The sequence below is a fragment of the Primulina eburnea genome, chromosome 4 (assembly GCF_022965805.1).
Source record: "Primulina eburnea isolate SZY01 chromosome 4, ASM2296580v1, whole genome shotgun sequence".
NCBI lineage: Eukaryota > Viridiplantae > Streptophyta > Magnoliopsida > Lamiales > Gesneriaceae > Primulina > Primulina eburnea.
In genome coordinates, this window is record NC_133104.1 from 41,770,032 (window position 1) to 41,789,810 (window position 19,779).

General features: G+C 37.2%; 4 protein-coding genes and 1 long non-coding RNA gene across 11 annotated transcripts; 3 read left to right on the forward strand and 2 right to left on the reverse strand.

The window, feature by feature from the left end:
* Positions 1–2,363: 2,363 nt before the first annotated feature.
* Positions 2,364–4,752, forward strand: LOC140829083 (E3 ubiquitin-protein ligase CSU1). The gene is made up of 2 exons (XM_073192060.1): positions 2,364–2,764; positions 3,887–4,752. Exons 1-2 carry the CDS (start codon positions 2,526–2,528, stop codon positions 4,560–4,562), a joined length of 915 nt encoding a protein of 304 aa, XP_073048161.1. The 5' UTR covers positions 2,364–2,525; the 3' UTR covers positions 4,563–4,752.
* A 1,577-nt stretch (positions 4,753–6,329) lies between these two features.
* LOC140829085 (protein PLANT CADMIUM RESISTANCE 11-like) lies at positions 6,330–8,697 on the forward strand. Of its 2 annotated transcripts, XM_073192063.1 has the most exons (5): positions 6,338–6,784; positions 7,474–7,537; positions 7,862–8,026; positions 8,173–8,238; positions 8,439–8,697. In XM_073192063.1, exons 1-5 carry the CDS (start codon positions 6,507–6,509, stop codon positions 8,577–8,579), a joined length of 714 nt encoding a protein of 237 aa, XP_073048164.1. In that variant the 5' UTR covers positions 6,338–6,506; the 3' UTR covers positions 8,580–8,697. The 2 variants fall into 2 exon arrangements, with proteins under 2 accessions (XP_073048165.1, XP_073048164.1); XM_073192064.1 differs by lacking the exon at positions 7,862–8,026 and having other exon boundaries at positions 6,330–6,784.
* A 608-nt stretch (positions 8,698–9,305) lies between these two features.
* Positions 9,306–10,854, reverse strand: LOC140829084 (uncharacterized). The gene has a single exon (XM_073192062.1). The coding sequence runs from the start codon at positions 10,683–10,685 to the stop codon at positions 9,375–9,377; it is 1,311 nt and encodes a 436-aa protein (XP_073048163.1). The 5' UTR covers positions 10,686–10,854; the 3' UTR covers positions 9,306–9,374.
* A 2,186-nt stretch (positions 10,855–13,040) lies between these two features.
* LOC140829086 (equilibrative nucleotide transporter 3-like) lies at positions 13,041–15,749 on the forward strand. 3 transcript variants are annotated; one of them, XM_073192067.1, is made up of 10 exons: positions 13,252–13,453; positions 13,732–13,792; positions 13,893–13,997; positions 14,081–14,236; positions 14,309–14,452; positions 14,546–14,651; positions 14,753–14,928; positions 15,011–15,165; positions 15,254–15,512; positions 15,594–15,749. In XM_073192067.1, exons 2-10 carry the CDS (start codon positions 13,742–13,744, stop codon positions 15,702–15,704), a joined length of 1,263 nt encoding a protein of 420 aa, XP_073048168.1. In that variant the 5' UTR covers positions 13,252–13,453; positions 13,732–13,741; the 3' UTR covers positions 15,705–15,749. The 3 variants fall into 3 exon arrangements, with proteins under 3 accessions (XP_073048167.1, XP_073048166.1, XP_073048168.1); XM_073192066.1 differs by lacking the exon at positions 13,252–13,453 and adding an exon at positions 13,041–13,169 and having other exon boundaries at positions 15,254–15,749; XM_073192065.1 differs by having other exon boundaries at positions 13,244–13,453; positions 15,254–15,749.
* LOC140829087 (uncharacterized) lies at positions 15,678–19,569 on the reverse strand. Of its 4 annotated transcripts, none has more exons than XR_012117385.1 (4): positions 17,612–19,569; positions 17,025–17,528; positions 16,889–16,943; positions 15,678–16,513 (listed from the first exon to the last, which is right to left on the reverse strand). It is a non-coding gene; the product is annotated as an uncharacterized lncRNA (long non-coding RNA). The 4 variants fall into 4 exon arrangements; XR_012117386.1 differs by having other exon boundaries at positions 17,025–17,131; positions 17,374–19,569; XR_012117384.1 differs by having other exon boundaries at positions 17,025–17,290; positions 17,374–19,569.
* Between the last annotated feature and the right edge of the window lie 210 nt (positions 19,570–19,779).

Genomic DNA, 19,779 nt, shown 5'->3' on the forward strand with positions numbered 1-19,779 from the left:
ATCCTATGTGGGTATTGTCTCATGATAAGATGGATGGTCAAAATTTACCCATGCATATATATGACCCACTTTTTTTTGGAAATTGTACGTGTGACAAGATCTTACTCATTGAAATAAAACAAGAGTGATGTCCACATAGATAAAATCTCATCTACCCCATTTGCACGCCTTTCTTCTGTTGTTTTAACCACTTTGATTCCTCTGTTTCAGCCGGAATATAAGGAGACAACGTACTATAAAACATTAAACCCAAGTAAAGAAACATGCATGTATACATTAATTGCCCATTAACTAAAGAAAATCAAAACCAAGAGAGAAAAAATATATGAAGAAATGTGAGCTGTGCAAATCGGTTGCAAGGCTGTATTGTGATTCAGACGAAGCAATCTTGTGCTGGGACTGTGATTCCAGGGTTCATGCAGCCAATTTTCTTGCTGCAAAGCACTCAAGAACTCTTCTTTGCAATGTTTGTCAAGGACCAACATCGTGGACCGGATCGGGTTCCAAGCTCTGCCGGACTATTTCTGCATGCGAGGCATGCGTTGATAGAAGATTCCGGGCTGTGGAAATCGATCGTCAGTCTTGGAGATTTGAATACAGTAGACGGTCGCGGAGGAGACCGTGGAATCGGGGAGGAGCAACTGCAAGATGATGGTGGAGAAAATCAAGTTGTGCCTCCACTCTCGGGTTCTAGTTCTTCAAGATGTGAAGATCAGTCTAATTCCAGAAGAGACGTGGCTTCGAATTCAAGTACTGTCGGTCCTCGAGGACTAAATCACCCGCTGAAAACTCCAGGTTTTCCTGAAATATGTACATGCATGAAAAATCTGAACTTGTCGATGTATTTTTTCACAGTATTTTTTCCATAATGAAACTAACATTCAAGATCTTCTCCTCATAATTTTGCACAGACTCGGTATCCATCTGTTCACTATATTTTCTATTCTCACCTTGCCGTATATAATATACCCAGAGCCTAGAGGCCAGAACTTGAAACTAATTGGCACGTACGCCCGGACTGATCCAACAAATTATCATTTTTTTATTAATTGAATAGGGAATCGATGGTCCAGAAGAAAAAGTAGATCAAGATTCGAGTGCTAGATGTCAAAGATTAGCTCATGGAAATGGGACAGCTTCGATCTGATCACGAGAATGCACGAATGATTTCTCGATTTTTGTTTTCCTGGGGTTAATTATATTATTTGCATTATATTAGTACTATTGCTTCCCCGGAAATTTTTTAAAATGTGCACTAGAATATGCATGATTCCGTAACACAAGAAGTATATTATGTAATTGGGATATGTAATACCATGTTTTTCTAGTCAAGATATCATATATGTTACTACTATTGCATCCCAAAATTAAACTTGATTTTTATGTTTTATATATTTACTCTTTGCCATTTGAATCATTTTTTCGACGTGCCTTGGGAATCTCGAATTATATGTATCCATAACATGCGTGGTAAGGGTTAGAAAAAAGGGCAGCATTTACATTTCATTTTTCATATCCCTCGGGTCGATGTCTGCTGCGAGATTGGTTTGTCATGAAGTTGTTCTCAGAGAGCTTATTTGTTTCATGCCATTGCTTCAAGAGTTCCATGCCTGTGCTAAACATCAGGTCTGCTGGCTTGCTCTTTTGGTTCCAAACTAAATCATTTCCATTTTTCCAGATACTCCAAGCCAAGACTGCTGCGATCTCCGTATCTTTTTTACAATATTTTTTTGAGATAATCTCTTTCCACCAGCTTTGCATTGAATTAGCTGTCCCTGAATCGCCGGAAATATATACTCCATACACTTTTCGCCAGGGGGCAACTAATTATAACAAGAGCATGAAAATCAACTTCTGCCTCTTGGTGACAAATTTATTTAAATTATTTAAAAATTTATGAATTTATTATTAAGAAATATAACGGTTACTCATTATTATTTGCATAGAGTTGCTGGTCTTGATCTTAATTATTGAAGCAAAATCAAATAAAACATTTACAATGTATTTGATAACATGAAATTTGATGGAATTGCGAATTACATTTTAGTCTTTGCTATAATGAAATTTCAAAATAAGATTGATATTTAATTAGATTTCATGGAATTTCATTTATTAAAATTTGGTCATTTTATTTTTAATATCATCTAGATAAGGTTTATATTTTTTCATTTCTTAAAAATAATATTCATTATATGTTAAAAGTAATTTTTTTTTCTTGATAAAAAAATATATATGTGAATATTTCTAAAAAAATTAAAAATAAGCATAATTTTCAAATTTAAATCAAAATTATATTTTAAATTTTAATCAAATAGCAAAATAGAATACTAATTCCATTAACTTAAATGCACAAACACAATGTAAAGCCGATAATTCCCGATTTCCCTTGAACCAACCGCTTGTGGTAAAATTTATTACCCCAATTCGATTAGGGTTTCATAGTCCCCGTCTCCCTGATATCTCTACTCTATCCCCTCGATAAATTCAACTTCTTCTCAAGTATTCTGTTTAGAATCCAAGCAAAAATGCCTCAGAGACACTCGAAGAACAACAATGATTTAGCTATCTTCACGTACAGTGAAAAGCGGCAGCTAGGATACGGCACACAGAAGGAGAGGTTGGGCAAAGACTCCATCAAACCATTCGACGCATGTTGTCTCTGTTTGAAGACTTTGATTGAACCCATGTCCTGCTCGAAAGGCCATGTCTTCTGCAAAGAATGCATTCTCGAATGCCTGTTGTCCCAGAAGAAGGACATTCAAAGGTTCTTCCCTTAATTGCCGAATTATTTGATTTTTGAATTATATTTTTTGTCGGGTGTTCATTCTTCCTTTCATGTCGCAGTCTTAGACGTTCGATCGAATTTTTGTAATCCATCTTTAATAGTGCCCGATCACAAGGGGGCAAGAGTTCAACTACTTAGCTTTAAGTTGATTTTTATTTTAGAGAACTATAAATTAGGGGAAAATATTTAATGCCACTTTTTCTGTTCTACATGCTAGTTTTGTACCGGCTCCTTGTAATAGATCTTGGTGAACAAATCTCGTATGATTAACTATTCCAGTAAAGGTGAATGCTTTACATGCTACAAAGTCAAGGAAGAATTGAATTATGGAGTATAAGCCAGCTGTTTGTTATCCCAGGGAAGAGGCAGCTCCTTGTGCTGGACTGAATTTAATCTTACCAATTGTCTATTTATTTCTATTGCTCATTGCCTGTGAAAGTTACAACAATTAGGTGTATAAAAATCACTTTTTTGACACACCTTCAAAGTTTAGCGGGGTCTGCCAACGTTGTAAAGTCACGTGTGGGAATTGTCCTCATTTGGTATATGTTGAGTTCCAGTTTTCATTTTTAAAGAAATTGCAAAACTAGAGAGTGTCACGCCCCGGGCCCGCGCAAGACTGCACAATGGGTTCCCATAAAACTATTTCGTATCCATCATTGCTTTACGAAAATAGAATGTTTAACCCAAGTTGGCTTTGTGTAATGTTAAGCAGCAGCTTATAGTAACTGCTTGCTTAAGAAGCTGATGAATTAATTTATGCAAGCAATAACCTAGCCACCTCCGGCTTGTGAGCAGAGTTATCCTCATCAAGCTATGCATCTCTACTTTTCAACTGGTAAAAATTTCCCAAGATTTGATGTTGCACAGTTGTGCACTTTAGAAACTTAGGAGAAGGACCTGTGTCACTAGATGTTGCATGCCTCGACCCAGATCGTTGTAGGCTTTCAGAAGAATTCGTGTAAGAAATTTATTTCTGAGTTCCTCCTCTGCCTCTGAATGCATCCTATGCGAAAGAAATGTTACTTTGCCTTTATCTGAGCGTGATTGATGCTCATCTTATGTTCCAGTTTTCAGAACATCTTTCTTTCTTACCTGCAGGAAGCTATCAGCCCTTGCCACTCAACAAAAGCAAGAAAAAGATGAAGAGGAGGAGAGGTTAATGCTTCAAAGGACCAGAGAGCTTGACGCATTTGATCAACAGAACCATGGAGCGGTACCACAGTACAATGACAAGAACTACAACAGTGGCAAAAACGGTTTTCATGGGGCAAACAGTGTAAAAGCCACTTCTTATGAGGAGGAAGCGCTCCGTACTATGAAGGCATTTTGGCTGCCTTCCGCTACTCCAGATGCTCCTAAAAAAGTGGAGGCCCCTTCAACTGAAACAATCTGTCCTGAAGGAAAGGAAAAACTTCGGTTAAAGACACTTTTTGCTATTAATTTTACAGAGGAAAAACGTGAACATAAGAAATCAAGTTCCCTCGATAAGACCTTTATATGTCCCAGCTGCAAGGCCACGCTGACAAACACGCTATCGCTTGTTGCTTTGGATTCTTGTGGACATGTCTTCTGCAAAAAGTGTGCTCATAAATTTGTGGCCGTTGACAAGGTTTGTTTGGTCTGCGACAAGCCATGCAAAGAGAAAAATCTTGTCAATCTGGCAAAAGGAGGAACTGGTTTTGCCGGTCATGGGGATCATCTTGAGGCAGCAGAGTTCAAACACTTAGGTAGTGGTTCAGGGCTGGGCCTTGTAAAACCTGTTCTAAAATCTTGATCTAGAGAGTAGATGCATCTTTTTCAGTGGTATTTTTCCTTCCTACATGGTTTACACTTCTCTCGTACGATATCTTTACCGTTGCTTTAATGTCATCATCTTAATATATCTGGTGAATGTGTTGCATATTCGAGTTGTATTGTATCGAATATTAAAATCTTGGTGACTTTCTGTTTATATACCGATAATATCTCCGGAGCCGACACTTTTTCATTCCATTAGAATAGAAATTGGCCTGTCTTTAATTGTTTATGACTTTGGTGCAATCTTGTTATGTTCTGATTTATGTTTATTTGTTTACGATGGACTGAAAACGAGAAAAGCTTCTTACCATTGCCGCCTGAAGATGGCGAGGTCCTCGTGGTATCTTTGCTCATCATTCTTTATGTTGGGAAAGTTACATTTCAATTAACACAGATAGAGTGAGGAAGATGATTGTTCTCATTAATTTCTCGATGAATACAATTACTAGTGTATATACTCAAATGGAACAAATGAAATAAAAATGACAAACTGAATCACAATCATTCATGTGCTTATTGAGCTGCCGATATTTTATTATTATCTTTAATTTTCCCCTGCAAGCACCACTTGGGAAGAAGTGCAACGCGAAGCTTGGTTTATGCACTTTATATGAGCTGCTACTTGTTTCCTATCGGACCAAACATATACAAGCATCGAGAAGGCATGATAAACTTCTACCATTTGAATATGGGGTTAGACGTGCTCTTGTAAGTGCAGTATGGATGTGGCGGCTGAAGACAGGTTTTTTATATATTTATTTTTCCAAATAATTTTTTTTTAAAAAATACGAGAGGTTCTTTATCAAATAAATTGTTGTTCGAAAGGTGTGGTTAATGTATTAGATGAACAAGCCATCAAGTCCCAAAAATGAAAAGATCCCACAAGTAATATTAATGGCACTCCATTATTGAACCCCTTTAAACTTGAAAGCATCCATTAAGCTCCACCATCCACAAAATTATTCCTACTCACCTCAACCACCTTACTTTTACAACTACATACATTGATTTGTAGCTAATATGGGCATCCGCATCCGTCCACATAAATCTATGTTATTAACTTCTCATCTCCTCAAAAATTATGGGATCAACGAGCCACATATTCATTACATTAATACTTTCCCATTATTAACACACACTCATATTCATTTAATATCAACTTTCATTATTTATGGATCATATCATCCACTTACTCATTTTTTTTAATTTTAATTAATTCAATATCTTTCTAATTTGTTAAAATTTTACAACAAATATTATTAATAATAAATAGTATTATTATTTTTAAAATAACTTAATTTCAATATTCATTAAAATAGTCGTTTGAAGAGATTGATATTTTGCCTCGCTTAGCGACGGTTTTAACGCAACCGTCGCACATAGCGACGGTTTGTAGAAAAAAAATGCCAATGAATTTCTTGGCTGACATGACATTCAAAATAAATAATTCATATACCCACATTGGTGCATTAATGAGTGATTAACACCCATTAATATGCATGCACCAATGTGGGTGCCCTAATGTGTATTTGCTGTATGTACTCTATGATTAATTTATACGACGAGACTTGAATTTTTACGTAAGAGACTATATCATATTTTTAGTATGTTGACTCTTAACTCGTTTTTCTTATCTATTTATTTATAAAATAATGAAAAAATAAATAATAAATCTTTTTTATAGTAACCATAATATTTTTTAAAATACCCTAGATTCTTGTGCTGACTTGGCAAAATCATCATCTCAATTTTCGCTGGCATGCCATTGTAATAAAACTACCAACTCGCCGACCACCAATAATTTGGCTTTTCCTTCCCCATTCTCTCAACTACGGAATCTGCTTCATTATCTTTTCAATAAATTACACCTCTTCTCTTAAAATCCCAAAACCGAACAAGAAAAGGAGCCGACCACTTTTGAATGACGACGGAGATGGAGGTGAAAGGTGGTGCATCGGCGGAGGGTGTAGAGGAGGAGAGTTTGTTGATGGAAGGGGTGGCCGTATTGGATTTTGATATGCTTTGTTCAACGGTTGCCATGCAGGCTCACAAGGGGAAATGGGGGAAAGTGAGTGATGACAACGAGGAAGAAAATCTTGTATCGCAGTATCAAAATGGAGGGGGAGTTTTTAGGTTGTGGGAAGGTGAGATTATTTACGACTGTTTTGACGATCAACGCGTAGCTCTTCAATCCACATGGTAGGTATTCTCTGTTTCCTCCTTTTCATTTATTTTCACTTAAATGGTCGTTGAAAAAAAAAATCTTTTGGATTTCGGGTGCTGCTTTTTTATTCGATTTCTAAAGATGGTATTGAAATTTGATTTTGCTTATTCTGGTGTTTTAGTTTATTTATTAGTCCCTGAATGTTAAATTGCTGTGCTTGGATGCTTCTGTGTTGCTTTTAGCTTTAGTTTGACTTGTTACTTATTAGAAATTGGAATTGTGTTTTGGGTTCTCATGAAGAGTAAAGTATGGCATCCGTAGATGGAATCGAGGTAAAGTTAATAATCTTTTTCTTGTTCGAGATTGTTGAAACAGTTTACTGGTTAAAGATAATAGCTATCCCTTAGTTTTGATATATATGTATAGTTTTGCAATGTTGTGTCCATTGACTTTCATCTATTGGATATACAATTTTGATATGCTTGATCGCATCCAATAGATGAATGTTTGGGCATATAAGAGAGCACGGATAGTGTGTGTATATGTGTGTGTGTGTCTTTGGATGCTTTCTTGAGTTGATGGTTTTGACTAAATTTGGTGGTGTTCTCGGTGTTCTCATGTTACCGCTTATCTTAGTATTGGGAAGCTTTATTTTTAGGATTCTTGTTTGTGTATTTTTCTCTGATGTGGAGCATATGTATCATTGGATTGTCTTGTATTGCAGTTGTCCATGTTATAGATTTGGCAAGAATATGAAACGAGCTGGATTTGGTTCTTGTTTTCTTCAGGTAAATACACATTCTTTCGTTGAAGGATTCTTTGTCACCCGAACTGCGGCATGCCCAACGTGAATATTGTGTTATTCAGAGACCCTCCATTTGAAGTTCCACTGTGGCTTGTGTTTGCTCATTAAACTTCTTTTTGTCTAGACCAGTGTCTGTTTCTTTTCTTTGTCTCACTTCTGAAATGGCGCAATTTCGATGTCTGTTCATTGATTATCAATTTTGAGTTAATGTTAATTGTGATTTTGTCATTACATCTAGAGTTTGATCTTCGTTTGCTCGTTTTTGGAAAGATTTTTCTTCCCTGAGTTTAACCAATGGATGGTGCAGGGATCCATTCACTTTATTCTTGCAGTTGCAGCCCTGTGCAACATGCTAGCATTTATATTTACTCGGAGACGTTGCTTCCTTTATTTGGCCATTGTATTTACAGTTTCAGTTGGAACATATATTGGATTTTACCGAACACTGATTAGGAAAAGGTTCAATATAAAAGTAAGCATTCCATTTTTACAATTCTTTCGAATTATATAACGTGAGACAATTGGATTATTAAAATGAAAGGGTCTGTTTTTACTTTCCTAACAATGTTGCTATCTTAGTTTTGACAAAGAATGCGACTTGTCTTTACTTATTTGCAGGGTAGCGATAGTTCTTTCGATGACTGTGTGTACCACCTTATTTGCCCGTGCTGCGCTTTATGTCAGGTCCATCCCCATTCTATACTGAAATTCCCATGTTTTATACATTGCTAGAAAGTATTCAGTATCAGAAACTAGTTTTCATTACCGTGCCAAGCCTAAAACCTTGACACTGAAACACGGACATATTGACGAGACTCCTGCCTATTATTTGCTCATTCTGTTGTCTGGCCGAATAATACTTTTTTCTGCGCTGACATGTACAGGAGTCAAGAACATTGGAGATGAACAACGTCCAAGATGGTATCTGGAATGGCAGAGGGGACACTATATGTATAGGTATAGGCACAGCGTCAACAAAGTCGCCTGAATGCCTAGGTATGCAAAAAGACACAAATGACAGTTAGTTGGGGCATTCTCCTGTTTTTCCCCACAAGCTGAGAGTCATTCGTGTTTTAAAATGGATGAGCTTGATTTTACAAGGCGGTTGAAATCTTTCTTGAGTTGGTTTTGATCATATGCTGAGTGCGGTGTATTCTCTTGTTTACGAAGCTAGATGAAAATAATGACCATTTTCAAGTGAGATTATTTACCAGTTCAAATCTGGTTGTTCAAGTTCTGCTGTATATACATCTGTACATTTTGAAAGGGTTGCAAATATTGCAAATGTATATGTAACTAATAAGATTATAGGTTAACTATCTTGGTTGTGTACAGAAATCAATCGCTATTAGTTGTTCCTTTGAAGGGTGATTGATACAAAAATGTTATATAATGTCAATATATTTACAGAACCCTCTTAAAAAAACAATGCAAGATTGGATTTATCAATCATCTCTCGTGGGACAGGAGATAATGCCTGTGTTCATAGCTCTATTTTATGGCCGGTATAGAACCTGAGGACTCTGAGCCCCGACGGCACAGGGAGTCAAGTTAGATTAACATCTGACAGATTCTTTTATTTTGTAAAACTGCATTTGGTCCATTAAATTTTCTCGAATACGAATCAATACAAGTACTTGTCTACCTCAAACCTTGTTGATATTCTACACAAATTGCAGATGCTTCTCACAAGGTTTGGGTATTTTTAACCAACCAATCATACGTACATTTATCCCAGATCCAATCAAATCTAGCATTGAATGCACGATAGTAAAAATACAATATGCCGAGATTTATTGTTACATTGCAGGCCTACATTTTCATGGGCAATGAGGTAACTGGCCGTGCCCCGCTGCATCAAGCCCGGAGCCCTGTATTTCATCCACACCAGAAGCTAACATGCCTGGATAAGGACCTTGAGCGATGGCTGCATTTCTAACCCCTTTTGCGAAATACATCGCTTGATTCGCACCATCGTGAACAACTCGGGAATTCAAATCGTAAGTCCTTACACTCGCCCCATATACCTGACCCATGCTTGATACGGTTTGAGGAAACCCAACGGGTACTTGACTCTGAACAACTGGGTATGGCTGGACATATTGAGCTTGCATTGGGAACGGTTGCACCGAAATATTAGAGGGTTGAACTTGATGCCCTCCGGGCACGTAGTAAACAGTCTGCATGGGTTGCATAGCTGGACCAGGGTAGTGCCACATGGGTCCTGGCCCACTGGAATATACTGGTGGCTGAGGAGGACCTGTATTTTCGCCCAGCATCTCATGATCAACTCGATTTTCCTTCAATTGCTCCATAGTTTGAACAGGGTTAACAGGTTTGGTTTTCACAGGCGGAAGATCTGGAATTGCTTGCACGTTGGGTGGCGCCAGGGATGATGAAGTGGACCCGAAAGGCGAAGAAACAACCGGAGCAGGTGAACCCGGATCAGATATGGAAACACTGTCGTTCAAAAGGTTTTTGTTTCTGAGCTTGGGTTCTTTTAACGCGTCATCCTGATTATCCAACCCGAATAAGTAATCCGGAACTTCTGAGACGATGGATGAAACCTCGGACCGGCCACGCTCCAGAACCGGGCCCGAATCCGGCCCGCCATTCAGGACGTCGACGAACCAGTTCTCGCGCTTAGCGGAGCCGTCGAGGAGCGAACTTATACTGGTGGTTCTGGAGCTTGTATCGTCGATATTGAAAAGAAAGAGCCTAAGCCTAGCCGATTTATTCTGAGAGAGCCGATCATACTCTTCCATCATGTTCTCAATATCCTCGTCGGCGGTGACAGTTATCAGAGCGTCGAGGTCTTCGTTCGGAAGCTGGTACTTTATGCTGATGTTGGCTGTGCCCGCCAGCTTCGAGAGCTTTGAGAGAAGAGAATTGAAGGTTGTGTGTCGGTGAACCACCACAATTCGGGTGTCTCCGCCGACGTAACGGAGCTGGTTATCATGCGGGCGGGGGATGATTTTCCCTCCAAAGCTGCACATAAACCTGACCCTAGGCTGCTGCATCGCGGCGCCGTCATCGTGGATGTTATGATAGTGATCTGAGCGCGGCGTCGACGCCAACGAATCGGCAGTGCCAGACTCCATTTCACCTACCTGGTAGTGTGAAGCTGCCATTCGAGAAACTGCTAATTCTATACCGATAAACAGAGGAATTCTTCATGAGTGTAAGAAGAAATGGAAAGAGAGTGAAAGAGAAATGTATTGGTCTGGAGAGAAGGGCCGGTGGTGGTGGGGCTATTGGCCGGTGGTGGTGGTGGGACTAAACAAAGCGACGGGTCCCTGCTGTCTCCATCTCACTCCAATAAATAAAAGAAAAAAGTATTTATTCGCTCATAACTCCAATTTTATATATTTTTTAATAATATTAATAGGAGTAGTCGTTGTGAAAAATAGATACACTTGGGCCACAAATTTTTTGTGGTGATTTGCTTCTAACTCATACCTGCTTTTGCATCCATCCGATTCGAAGAGTGGGTCTCATGTGAGACCGTTTCACGGAATTTAATCTGTGAAACGGGTCAATCTTACCCATATTCACAATAAAAAGTAATACTCTTAGCTTAAAAATAATATTTTTTCATGGATAGCCCAAATAAAAGATTCGTCTCACAAATACGACCCGTGAGACCGTCTGACACAAATTTTTGCCCAATCCGAAAGCTATAGTTTTCATTTATTGGAATACGAAAATTATACCTAAATCATCTTTCTAAGAAATATAATTTGATCGATTTTCATCATGAAATAGATATATCCATATATTTCCGACTCATATTTATGATATGCTAAAAACATGATATTGCATTTAAAAGATCTTGTATTCTTATATTAGACCCGTGTTTTCTAGTCTACCCCAAACCAACTTATATTTTTCTCCAATAATTGTTCGTGGGTCCATGAGATTCGGAAATGTATACGATCTTGGTCTTGATTTGCAGATTATATTATTAATTAAACTAAAATATATACATATATTGGCTTTGAATTCACTGATCTCTCACGTCTCGTTGGTCGAATGTATATCCAGTTTGAGAATCAAATTGTGGTTTATGTTTTTATAGGTTTTGCTTAGCTTCAAAACTTTGGTCAAGTAGACTATTGCTTTACCGTTATTAGGTTAAAGGGGAGATGATCTTTTATCATTGGGTGCAATGGTGTGATATTTTCGCTTAATAAAACTTCATCTCAATATAAATTACCATTGTAAAAGAGTGTTAAATAGACAATTCGGTTGAAATCGTTGCTGCTGTGAGACTTAACGTCTTTAAGATGAATTTGTTTGACACACCGTGTTGGTAGTTTATGATCATTGTCTCACAATATACAACGATTTATTTTTTGTGATAGTAGCTCTCTGAATCACAAGAAACAAAGATTTTCTAGATGCTTCGTGAACTCTCGTAATGAGAACAAAATCCGAAAACTTGAAAGATCTTTGTGTTGTGTTTGATTGCATATGATGGATTACGGAAATGTGGCTACCGTTTGTATGCTCCAAAAATGTCCACCAAAGATCGTGCAAAATCAGGGTAGGTCATACTTTTCATGAGGTCAAGGAGGCAACCACCTCAAGGTCCGATCATGGAGAGAGCTCAATTTTTTTTCTACATATATACGTCGAGTTTGTAGCCCACTAAAATAAACAATTTGACCCAATATTAAATAAAGAGAATTGATATTTATACTGTTATGTACACTTCACTTCATGTGTAAAATAAATTTGTTCACAAAATGAATTACAAATAACTAGAAATGAAATGTAAATATCAACTTCATTGAATAAAAGATGACTTGAAAATGTAGGCGTGCAATGTAACAATAAATCAATTGCACCCGATTTTTTTTTTTTTTTTTGGTATTTGTTGAGTTTGAAGAGTTAAAGAGTTGGCATTTAACTAGCATGATAAAGTATAGTATCGAAATTCAACAATTTTTGAATATGATAACTGTTTGGAGAACCTGGATGATTTATCCCCAAAGGAAGCTCTACCTCCCCCCCTGAGTTCAAGTATCACGTTTCGATTGCTCTACACAGCAGAGACAATTATTGCAAACAACAATTTTATTCCTAATAATTGTACTTCTTGCAACCAATAGGAATCTAACATGTGACATTTACTCTTATACCACTTGTATGATCGAGTATTTGCCGCTTTACCAAAAACTATAATTGACGGTAACGGTACAACTAATCTTTTAAACCGTATAACGGCTCAAACAATACGTTTCAATTGCTCTAATTTTCAAAAATAATTATTGTTCTCAACATCTATAAACACAAATTAAAATATAATTTTAGTTAATATGTATCTCAACCTTGGAAATTTTAGTAGATTCAAGTTAATTTTATTCATTTAACATATACACATGACTTGTGTTGTAATGTATTTAGTAGGATTGCTCATAAAAATTTAGATGAAGTTCAAATCTCATACCCATAACGTGCCACTACATTTTCTTTATATATACATATATTCCTCAATCAATCTTTCCTTATTTCTCGTGCCCATATCGAAAAAAAAAATCTATTTGCATTTGAAGACCGGGAGATTCTCAAATCTCAAGGAAAGATTATTCTTCTCTGATAAGTCCATAGAGGTATGCGATAATTGCCTATACTGCATGTGAAAAGAATCTTCTTCAAAAGTATGAATCTTTTGTTCAGACTTTATGGTCAACGATTTCTTTCCAACACGTAAACCAAATTAGTTAGAAGCGAAAATTTTGTTTTAGGAGCCAATAAATCGCTCATTTTCATTCTGGCACTTCATTCTGTTTCCCAGGGTCTCTATTCTTTGGTCATTATATAAACACCTTTGACCTCTGTGTGAAAGTGCTGCTGTTTCATTCATTTGTGTAGCTGAATCTTGAATCTAATTGAAGTGGGTTAGATGTTTTATTTTTAATCTGAAAAGATTATTATTAATATTATATCTACTATAGAAAGATTATCTTTTTTTGTTGGGGAATTCAGGCAGTGTAATATTGAATTAAATGAAATTTTCCCAAGTTCTGTTTTGATGAAAAGAAAGTTTTTTTTCCCTCTGTTAATTCATCATCTGAGTCTGTTGTAATACTATTTCCATTCATGTGTTCGTATTTTGAAATAACTCTTTCTCGATTTTTCTTGTTACTGAATGATGAATATATCAAAATGTAGAGGAGGAACAATGACTACTAATCTTGATACGAGTGAGATCACCAGTCCCAGCATGCTCGAGGTTTGTGTTCATTTTTTCTCTGTAAAAGTTTTATCTGGGATGCAGATTTTCATTGTTTGCTGCAAACAAATATTGATCTGTTTTCTTGAATAAATCTCAGGGAAAGTACAAGGCAATTCTGGTCTGCGGGTTTCTTGGATTGGGATCACTTATTTCTTGGAATAGCATGCTGACAATAGGAGACTACTACTACGACTTGTTCCCGGTAATTGCAATCGTAAAGCTCATTAACTGGTCTCCTCAACTAAGGAAAAACAATTTAACAGATTCGAGTTTCTTCTGTTGCAGAATTACCATCCTGCAAGGGTACTCACCCTTGTTTATCAACCATTTGCGCTTGGTACAATGATGATTCTTGCTTATAATGAGGCAAAAATCGACACAAGGAAACGTAACTTGTTTGGATATATTCTTTTCTGCTTGAGTACCTTTGGACTTCTGCTGGTGAGTTCAGTTCTCATCAAATTTTAACTGATTTTACCATGATGTTTTCTTATCTCCTGCTGCTTTTGACAGATAGATCTAGGATCTTCGGGGAAAGGAGGAATTGGAAATTATATTGCCATTTGTCTTTTTGTTGCTGCGTTTGGTGTCGCAGATGCCCATGTTCAAGGTGGAATGGTCGGGGATCTGTCTTTCATGTGTCCTGAATTCATCCAAGTAAATTATTTTGCTTCCTGGGCACTTTTTATTATACATTGAGACATATAATAGAATCAATCTGTTAGATTTACGGTTGTGTTTTGTGAATAGTCATTCTTTGTTGGCTTAGCTGCATCTGGTGCACTTACTTCTACCATGAGGCTAATTACTAAAGCTGCATTTGATAAAACAAACCACGGGCTTCGTAAAGGCGTTAGTAAGTTGAATCGATAACGTGGGACCTTTCCAAAAAGAGACAAGATTCTTGCGTTCATTTAAATTTTGATGATAAAATGTTGTTTTGTTCTGATTGTGCAGTGTTGTTTCTTGCCATCTCGACATTCTTGGAGTTCTTGTGTATTTTCTTATATGCATTCGTCTTCGCTAAACTACCGATTGTCAAGTACTATCGTAAAAAGGCAGCTTCTGAAGGGTCAAAAACAGTTTCTGCTGATCTTGCTGCTGCTGGCATTGACACCGTACACAACAAAACGGTAAAGAGAATAACATTGAAGGAGTAAGTTCTTTTCAATTGAGTGAATATTTCAAATATGATATTACACATTTCGTTTGTAGGGTGGAGATGATAAAGAAGATCGCCTAAGCAACAAACAGTTGTTACTTCAAAACATTGATTATGCACTGGATCTTTACTTAATATATGTCCTCACTTTATCGATTTTCCCTGGATTCCTGTACGAAAATACCGGCTCTCACCATCTGGGATCTTGGTAAATTCACAAAAACAAGTTAGAAACGACGGTTATGCTTCATTAGAAATTATATTGATTAAATTTTTGTATTCTGTTGAGTGCACAGGTATGCTGTTGTGCTCGTTGCAATGTACATGGTGTGGGATCTTATAGCAAGATACCTTCCTCTCATTAAGAGTATCAAAATGGAATCACGAAAGGGTCTTTTGATGGCATCCTTGGCACGTTTCTTGCTCATTCCAGCTTTTTACTTTACAGCAAAGTATGGAGACCAGGGATGGATGATAGTGCTTGTGTCTTTTTTAGGCCTATCCAATGGGTACCTCACAGTGTGCGTTCTTACAACTGCTCCAAAGGGTTACAAGGTAAGTTTTGTCAAACGAAATTATGTTGGACTCCTAGAAGTTGACCATTGTTTAACTTGTACGAGGTTTTTGTATTTTCAGGCACCAGAGCAGAATGCATTGGGTAATCTGCTGGTACTGTTTCTTCTTGGAGGTATTTTTTCTGGTGTCGCTCTTGATTGGCTTTGGATAATCGGCAATGGGAAGTTCTGAGAATGCTGCATTTGCTGAAATCAACCTCAAACTTGAACGAAAAAGGACACAAAGAAGGACTACAATATTTACAGGGCCTACAGTGTCACCATGTATTGTTGCCAGTTAGCTTTATGCACATAATGTTAATGATTTCTGGTATGTAATCTCAGGCACTTCATATTGTTCTGCAAAAATTGTAGTGCTTCTTTTGTAGAATCATGCCTAATATGTTCCACACAAAATATCAGATAATAAATAAATGTGAATCAAATATTAATTTTGTTGTTGATTAGGATGTGTATAACTACACGAAAAATTGTAAAATAAATTACGGTTTATTTTCTTACTTTTTTGAAGACAACTATCTCGATTGTGGCTGAGGGCTTGAATCATTTGATGAAAGATTCAGTCTGCTCAGAGAATTTTCATAAGTGGAATATGGTATAAATAGGCTTATGACTGCACTAGTAAAAACAGGCTCAAGTTTCCTAAATCATAGTAACAACGCATCTCTCAAAAACTTTTTAAAATTCTCTTGCTTTTTCGGATAAAGATTGCTTAAATATCGCATGGGTCTGGGATCTAAAGAATCAACATGTGAAACCTGGCTCTAGAAACTCTAGCTTTCTATGACCAATCTCATCGGGCCATCAGCTCTAATACAATCTTGAACGTGCTTGCAATGATCCCTAAACCACATTAATCTTGCCTTAATGACGATATGTAGAAGATAAAACGCTAGCTCTGCATCTTATTGTTGTCACTAGCACACATAATTTACTTCGAACAGTAACTCAAGTCAAGTTTGACGCATAATCCCATTCCACCTACAATTATCCCTACAAACGGTAACTTTATCAGTTATTCTATACATGAACATAAAACTTCAAAAGTTTTTAAGTAATTCGATTATCCCAACAAAATATAATCGTAATTTATATAATATTTTTTAAAATTTTATTAAATGCTTGATTTTATGTTTAATTTGATAATAATTGACAGAAATTAGTTTCTGACAGTTGTTATTAAATTATGTGCCTAAACCTCAATGGCAACAATACATGGTGACACTGTAGGTCATATAAATATTGTAGTCCTTTGTATCCTTTTCGTTCAAGTTTGAGGTTGATTTCAGCAAATACACCCTTCTCAGAACTTACCGATTATCCAAAGCCAATCAAGAGCAACACCAGAAAAAATACCTCCAAGAAGAAACGGTACCAGCAGATTATTACCCAATGCATTCTGCTCTGGTGTCTGAAAATACAAAAACCTTGTACAACTTAAACAATGGTCAACTTCTAGGTGTCCAACATAATTTCATTTGACAAAACTTACCTTGTAACCCTTTGGAACATTTGTAAGAACACACACTGTGAGGTACCCATTGGTTAGGCATAAAAAGAACACAAACACTATCATCCATCCCTGGTCTCCATACTTTGCTGTAAAGTAGAAAGCTGGAATGAGCAAGAAACATGCCAAGGATGCCATAAAAAGACCCTTTCGTGATTCCATTTTGATACTCTTAATGAGAGGATGCTATATGGCTATAAGATTCCACACGTTGTACATTGCAACGAGCACAACAGCGTACATGTGCACTCAAAAGATGACAAAAGTTTAATCAGTATAATTTTCTAATGAAGCATAATAGTCGTTTCTAACTCGTTTTTTGTGAATTTACCAAGATCTCAGATGGTGTGAGCCGGTGTTATCGTACAGGAATTCAGGAAAAATTGATAAAGTGAGGACATTTATTAAGTAAAGATCCAGTGCATAATCAATGTTTTGTAGAAACAACTATTTGTTGCTTAGGCGATCCTCTTTATCATCTCCACCCTACAAACGAAATGTGTAATTTCATATTTGAAATATTCACTCAACTGAAAAGAACTTGACTCCTTCAATGTTATTCTCTTTACCGTTTTGTTGTGTACGGTGTCAATGCCAATAGCAGAAGATCAGCAGAAACTATTTTTGACCCTTCGGGAGCTGTTTTTTTACGATAGTACTTGACAATCGGTAGTTTAGCGAAGACGAATGCATATAGGAAAATACACAGAAACTCCAAAAATGTCGAGATGGCAAAAACAACACTACAGAATCAGAACAAAACAATATTTTATCATCAAAATTTAAATGAACGCAAGAATCTTGTCTCGTTTTGGAAAGGTCATGCGTTATCGATTCAACTTACTAACGCCTTTACGAAGCCCGTGGTTTGTTTTATCAAATGCAGCTTTAGTAATTAACCTCATGGTAGAAGTAAGTGCACCAGATGTGGCTAAGCCAACAAAGAATGACTACATATTCAGACAACACAACCATCCTCATGGTAGAAGTAAGTGCACCAGATGCGGCTAAGCCAACAAAGAATGACTACATATTCAGACAACACAACCATAAATCTAACAGATTTATTCTATTATATATCTCAATGTATAATAAAAAGTGCTCAGGAGCAAAATAATTTACTTGGATGAATTCAGGACACATGAAAGACAGATCCCCGACCATTCCACCTTGAACAAGGGCATCTGCGACACCAAACGCAGCAACAAAAAGACAAATGGCAATATAATTTCCAATTCCTCCTTTCCCTGAAGATCTAGATCCATCTGGTAAACGCAGCAAGTGATAAGAAAACATGAAGGTAAAATCAGTTAAAATTTGATGAGAACTTTATTAAGATTGGAACTTGGACCTAACTCAATCCCAAAAGCTAGCTCAAGGAGGGAGGATTGTCCAAGTCCATATATGCAACTCCCAGGTTATTTATCCAACCGATGTAGGACAACTAACACACCCCCTCACGTCCAGGAATGAACATCTGGAACGTGGAGTTTACAAATGACCCAACTATGGGCAGAACGGGTGGCCTAACTATAGGCAGTCCAAAACATAATGGTGGAATATGTGCTCTGATACCATTCCTCTGGAGCCAGGCCACAAGAGAAGGGACAAACATCAGTGCCGCAAGCAAATGTAAAATAAGCAAGCCATGGCGGTGGTTGAAGGTTTCTAATTGTCTGTCACTATAGCTTCTTGTAGATTCTGGGCTACTAGAGCAGTTTACAGCACCAGAAAATAGCTTGCTTATGTCACCTTCAGACCTGGAGTCGTATTGCATTGAGTTACTTTTACACTCATTTCCAGATTCACATAACTCTTCATTCTGAACATGGCTGCGAAATGAAGCCATTAAAAAACTCGAGAGGGCACTGTGGCAGCACAGAATATGAGATAAGAACAATACAAAAAGTCCCAGGGCAGGATGGACAAAACAAGCCAGCACAACAGCAACAAATGCCATAAGAAGTAGTGAATTCACCCTCATAATCCTTACCACCTTAGCAGATGCAAAGCTGGATAATAGGTTAGAAAACCATTGGAGAAACTGAAAACCAAAGTTTCCTTCCCATGCCTCCCACCGTCTCTTTGTGATTACATGGGATTTTCCAGTAACATAGAAAAGTAATTGAGAAAGTGATATCAACGAGATCACGGCCCCATTTGCTAAAATATAGCAAAGCAATGACACAATAATGAAGTTTATAACTGGAGGGAGCGATTGAGAGCTTAGCCAAGAATAGAGCAAAGCAAATAGAAGAGGCATTGCGGCAAGGAAGAAAAATGGCCTTGGTAATCTCAAATTAGATTCGACAGCTGATAGCAGTGAAGGTATTGGTTGATCAAATTCCCACGCATGTGCTTGCCTCGTCAGAGCAAAAAATATAACAGCAATGCTAAGACCGCTGATCTGAGAGAAATACAAAAGCAAGAATCTACCAGCAGCGGCAGTGATAGAAACACCAATAGCAGCTTTATATGAACAGTGTGGGTCTACCAGTAACAAAGGCTATAGAGATAGAGGATTATAACTACAGCAATCCCATGTAGAAAATGCAATTTTGGAGGCTGAGAAAGCTAAGGAGAGAGAGGAGCTCATGCCACATGAGCTGAACAAATCTCAGAAAAGGATAGAAGAACTGATCTCTGAACTTGTTGAAGAACAGAAACTAGTCACCACCCTCCAAATTGATGTAGAAAAGCAAAAAACTCAACATGCGATTTTCCGAAAGGTCGTTGA

Coding starts and splice junctions, on each gene's coding strand:
- LOC140829085 (XM_073192063.1), top strand. CDS start 6,507: ATGACGACGGAGATGGAGGTGAAAGGTGGTGCATCGGCGGAGGGTGTA. Junction 7,538..7,861: donor TTGGTTCTTGTTTTCTTCAG/GTAAATACACAT, acceptor TGGATGGTGCAG/GGATCCATTCACTTTATTCT. Junction 8,027..8,172: donor GGAAAAGGTTCAATATAAAA/GTAAGCATTCCA, acceptor ACTTATTTGCAG/GGTAGCGATAGTTCTTTCGA.
- LOC140829084 (XM_073192062.1), bottom strand. CDS start 10,685: ATGGCAGCTTCACACTACCAGGTAGGTGAAATGGAGTCTGGCACTGCC.
- LOC140829083 (XM_073192060.1), top strand. CDS start 2,526: ATGCCTCAGAGACACTCGAAGAACAACAATGATTTAGCTATCTTCACG. Junction 2,765..3,886: donor CAGAAGAAGGACATTCAAAG/GTTCTTCCCTTA, acceptor TCTTACCTGCAG/GAAGCTATCAGCCCTTGCCA.
- LOC140829086 (XM_073192066.1), top strand. CDS start 13,742: ATGACTACTAATCTTGATACGAGTGAGATCACCAGTCCCAGCATGCTC. Junction 13,793..13,892: donor CCAGTCCCAGCATGCTCGAG/GTTTGTGTTCAT, acceptor AATAAATCTCAG/GGAAAGTACAAGGCAATTCT. Junction 15,166..15,253: donor TCTCACCATCTGGGATCTTG/GTAAATTCACAA, acceptor TTGAGTGCACAG/GTATGCTGTTGTGCTCGTTG.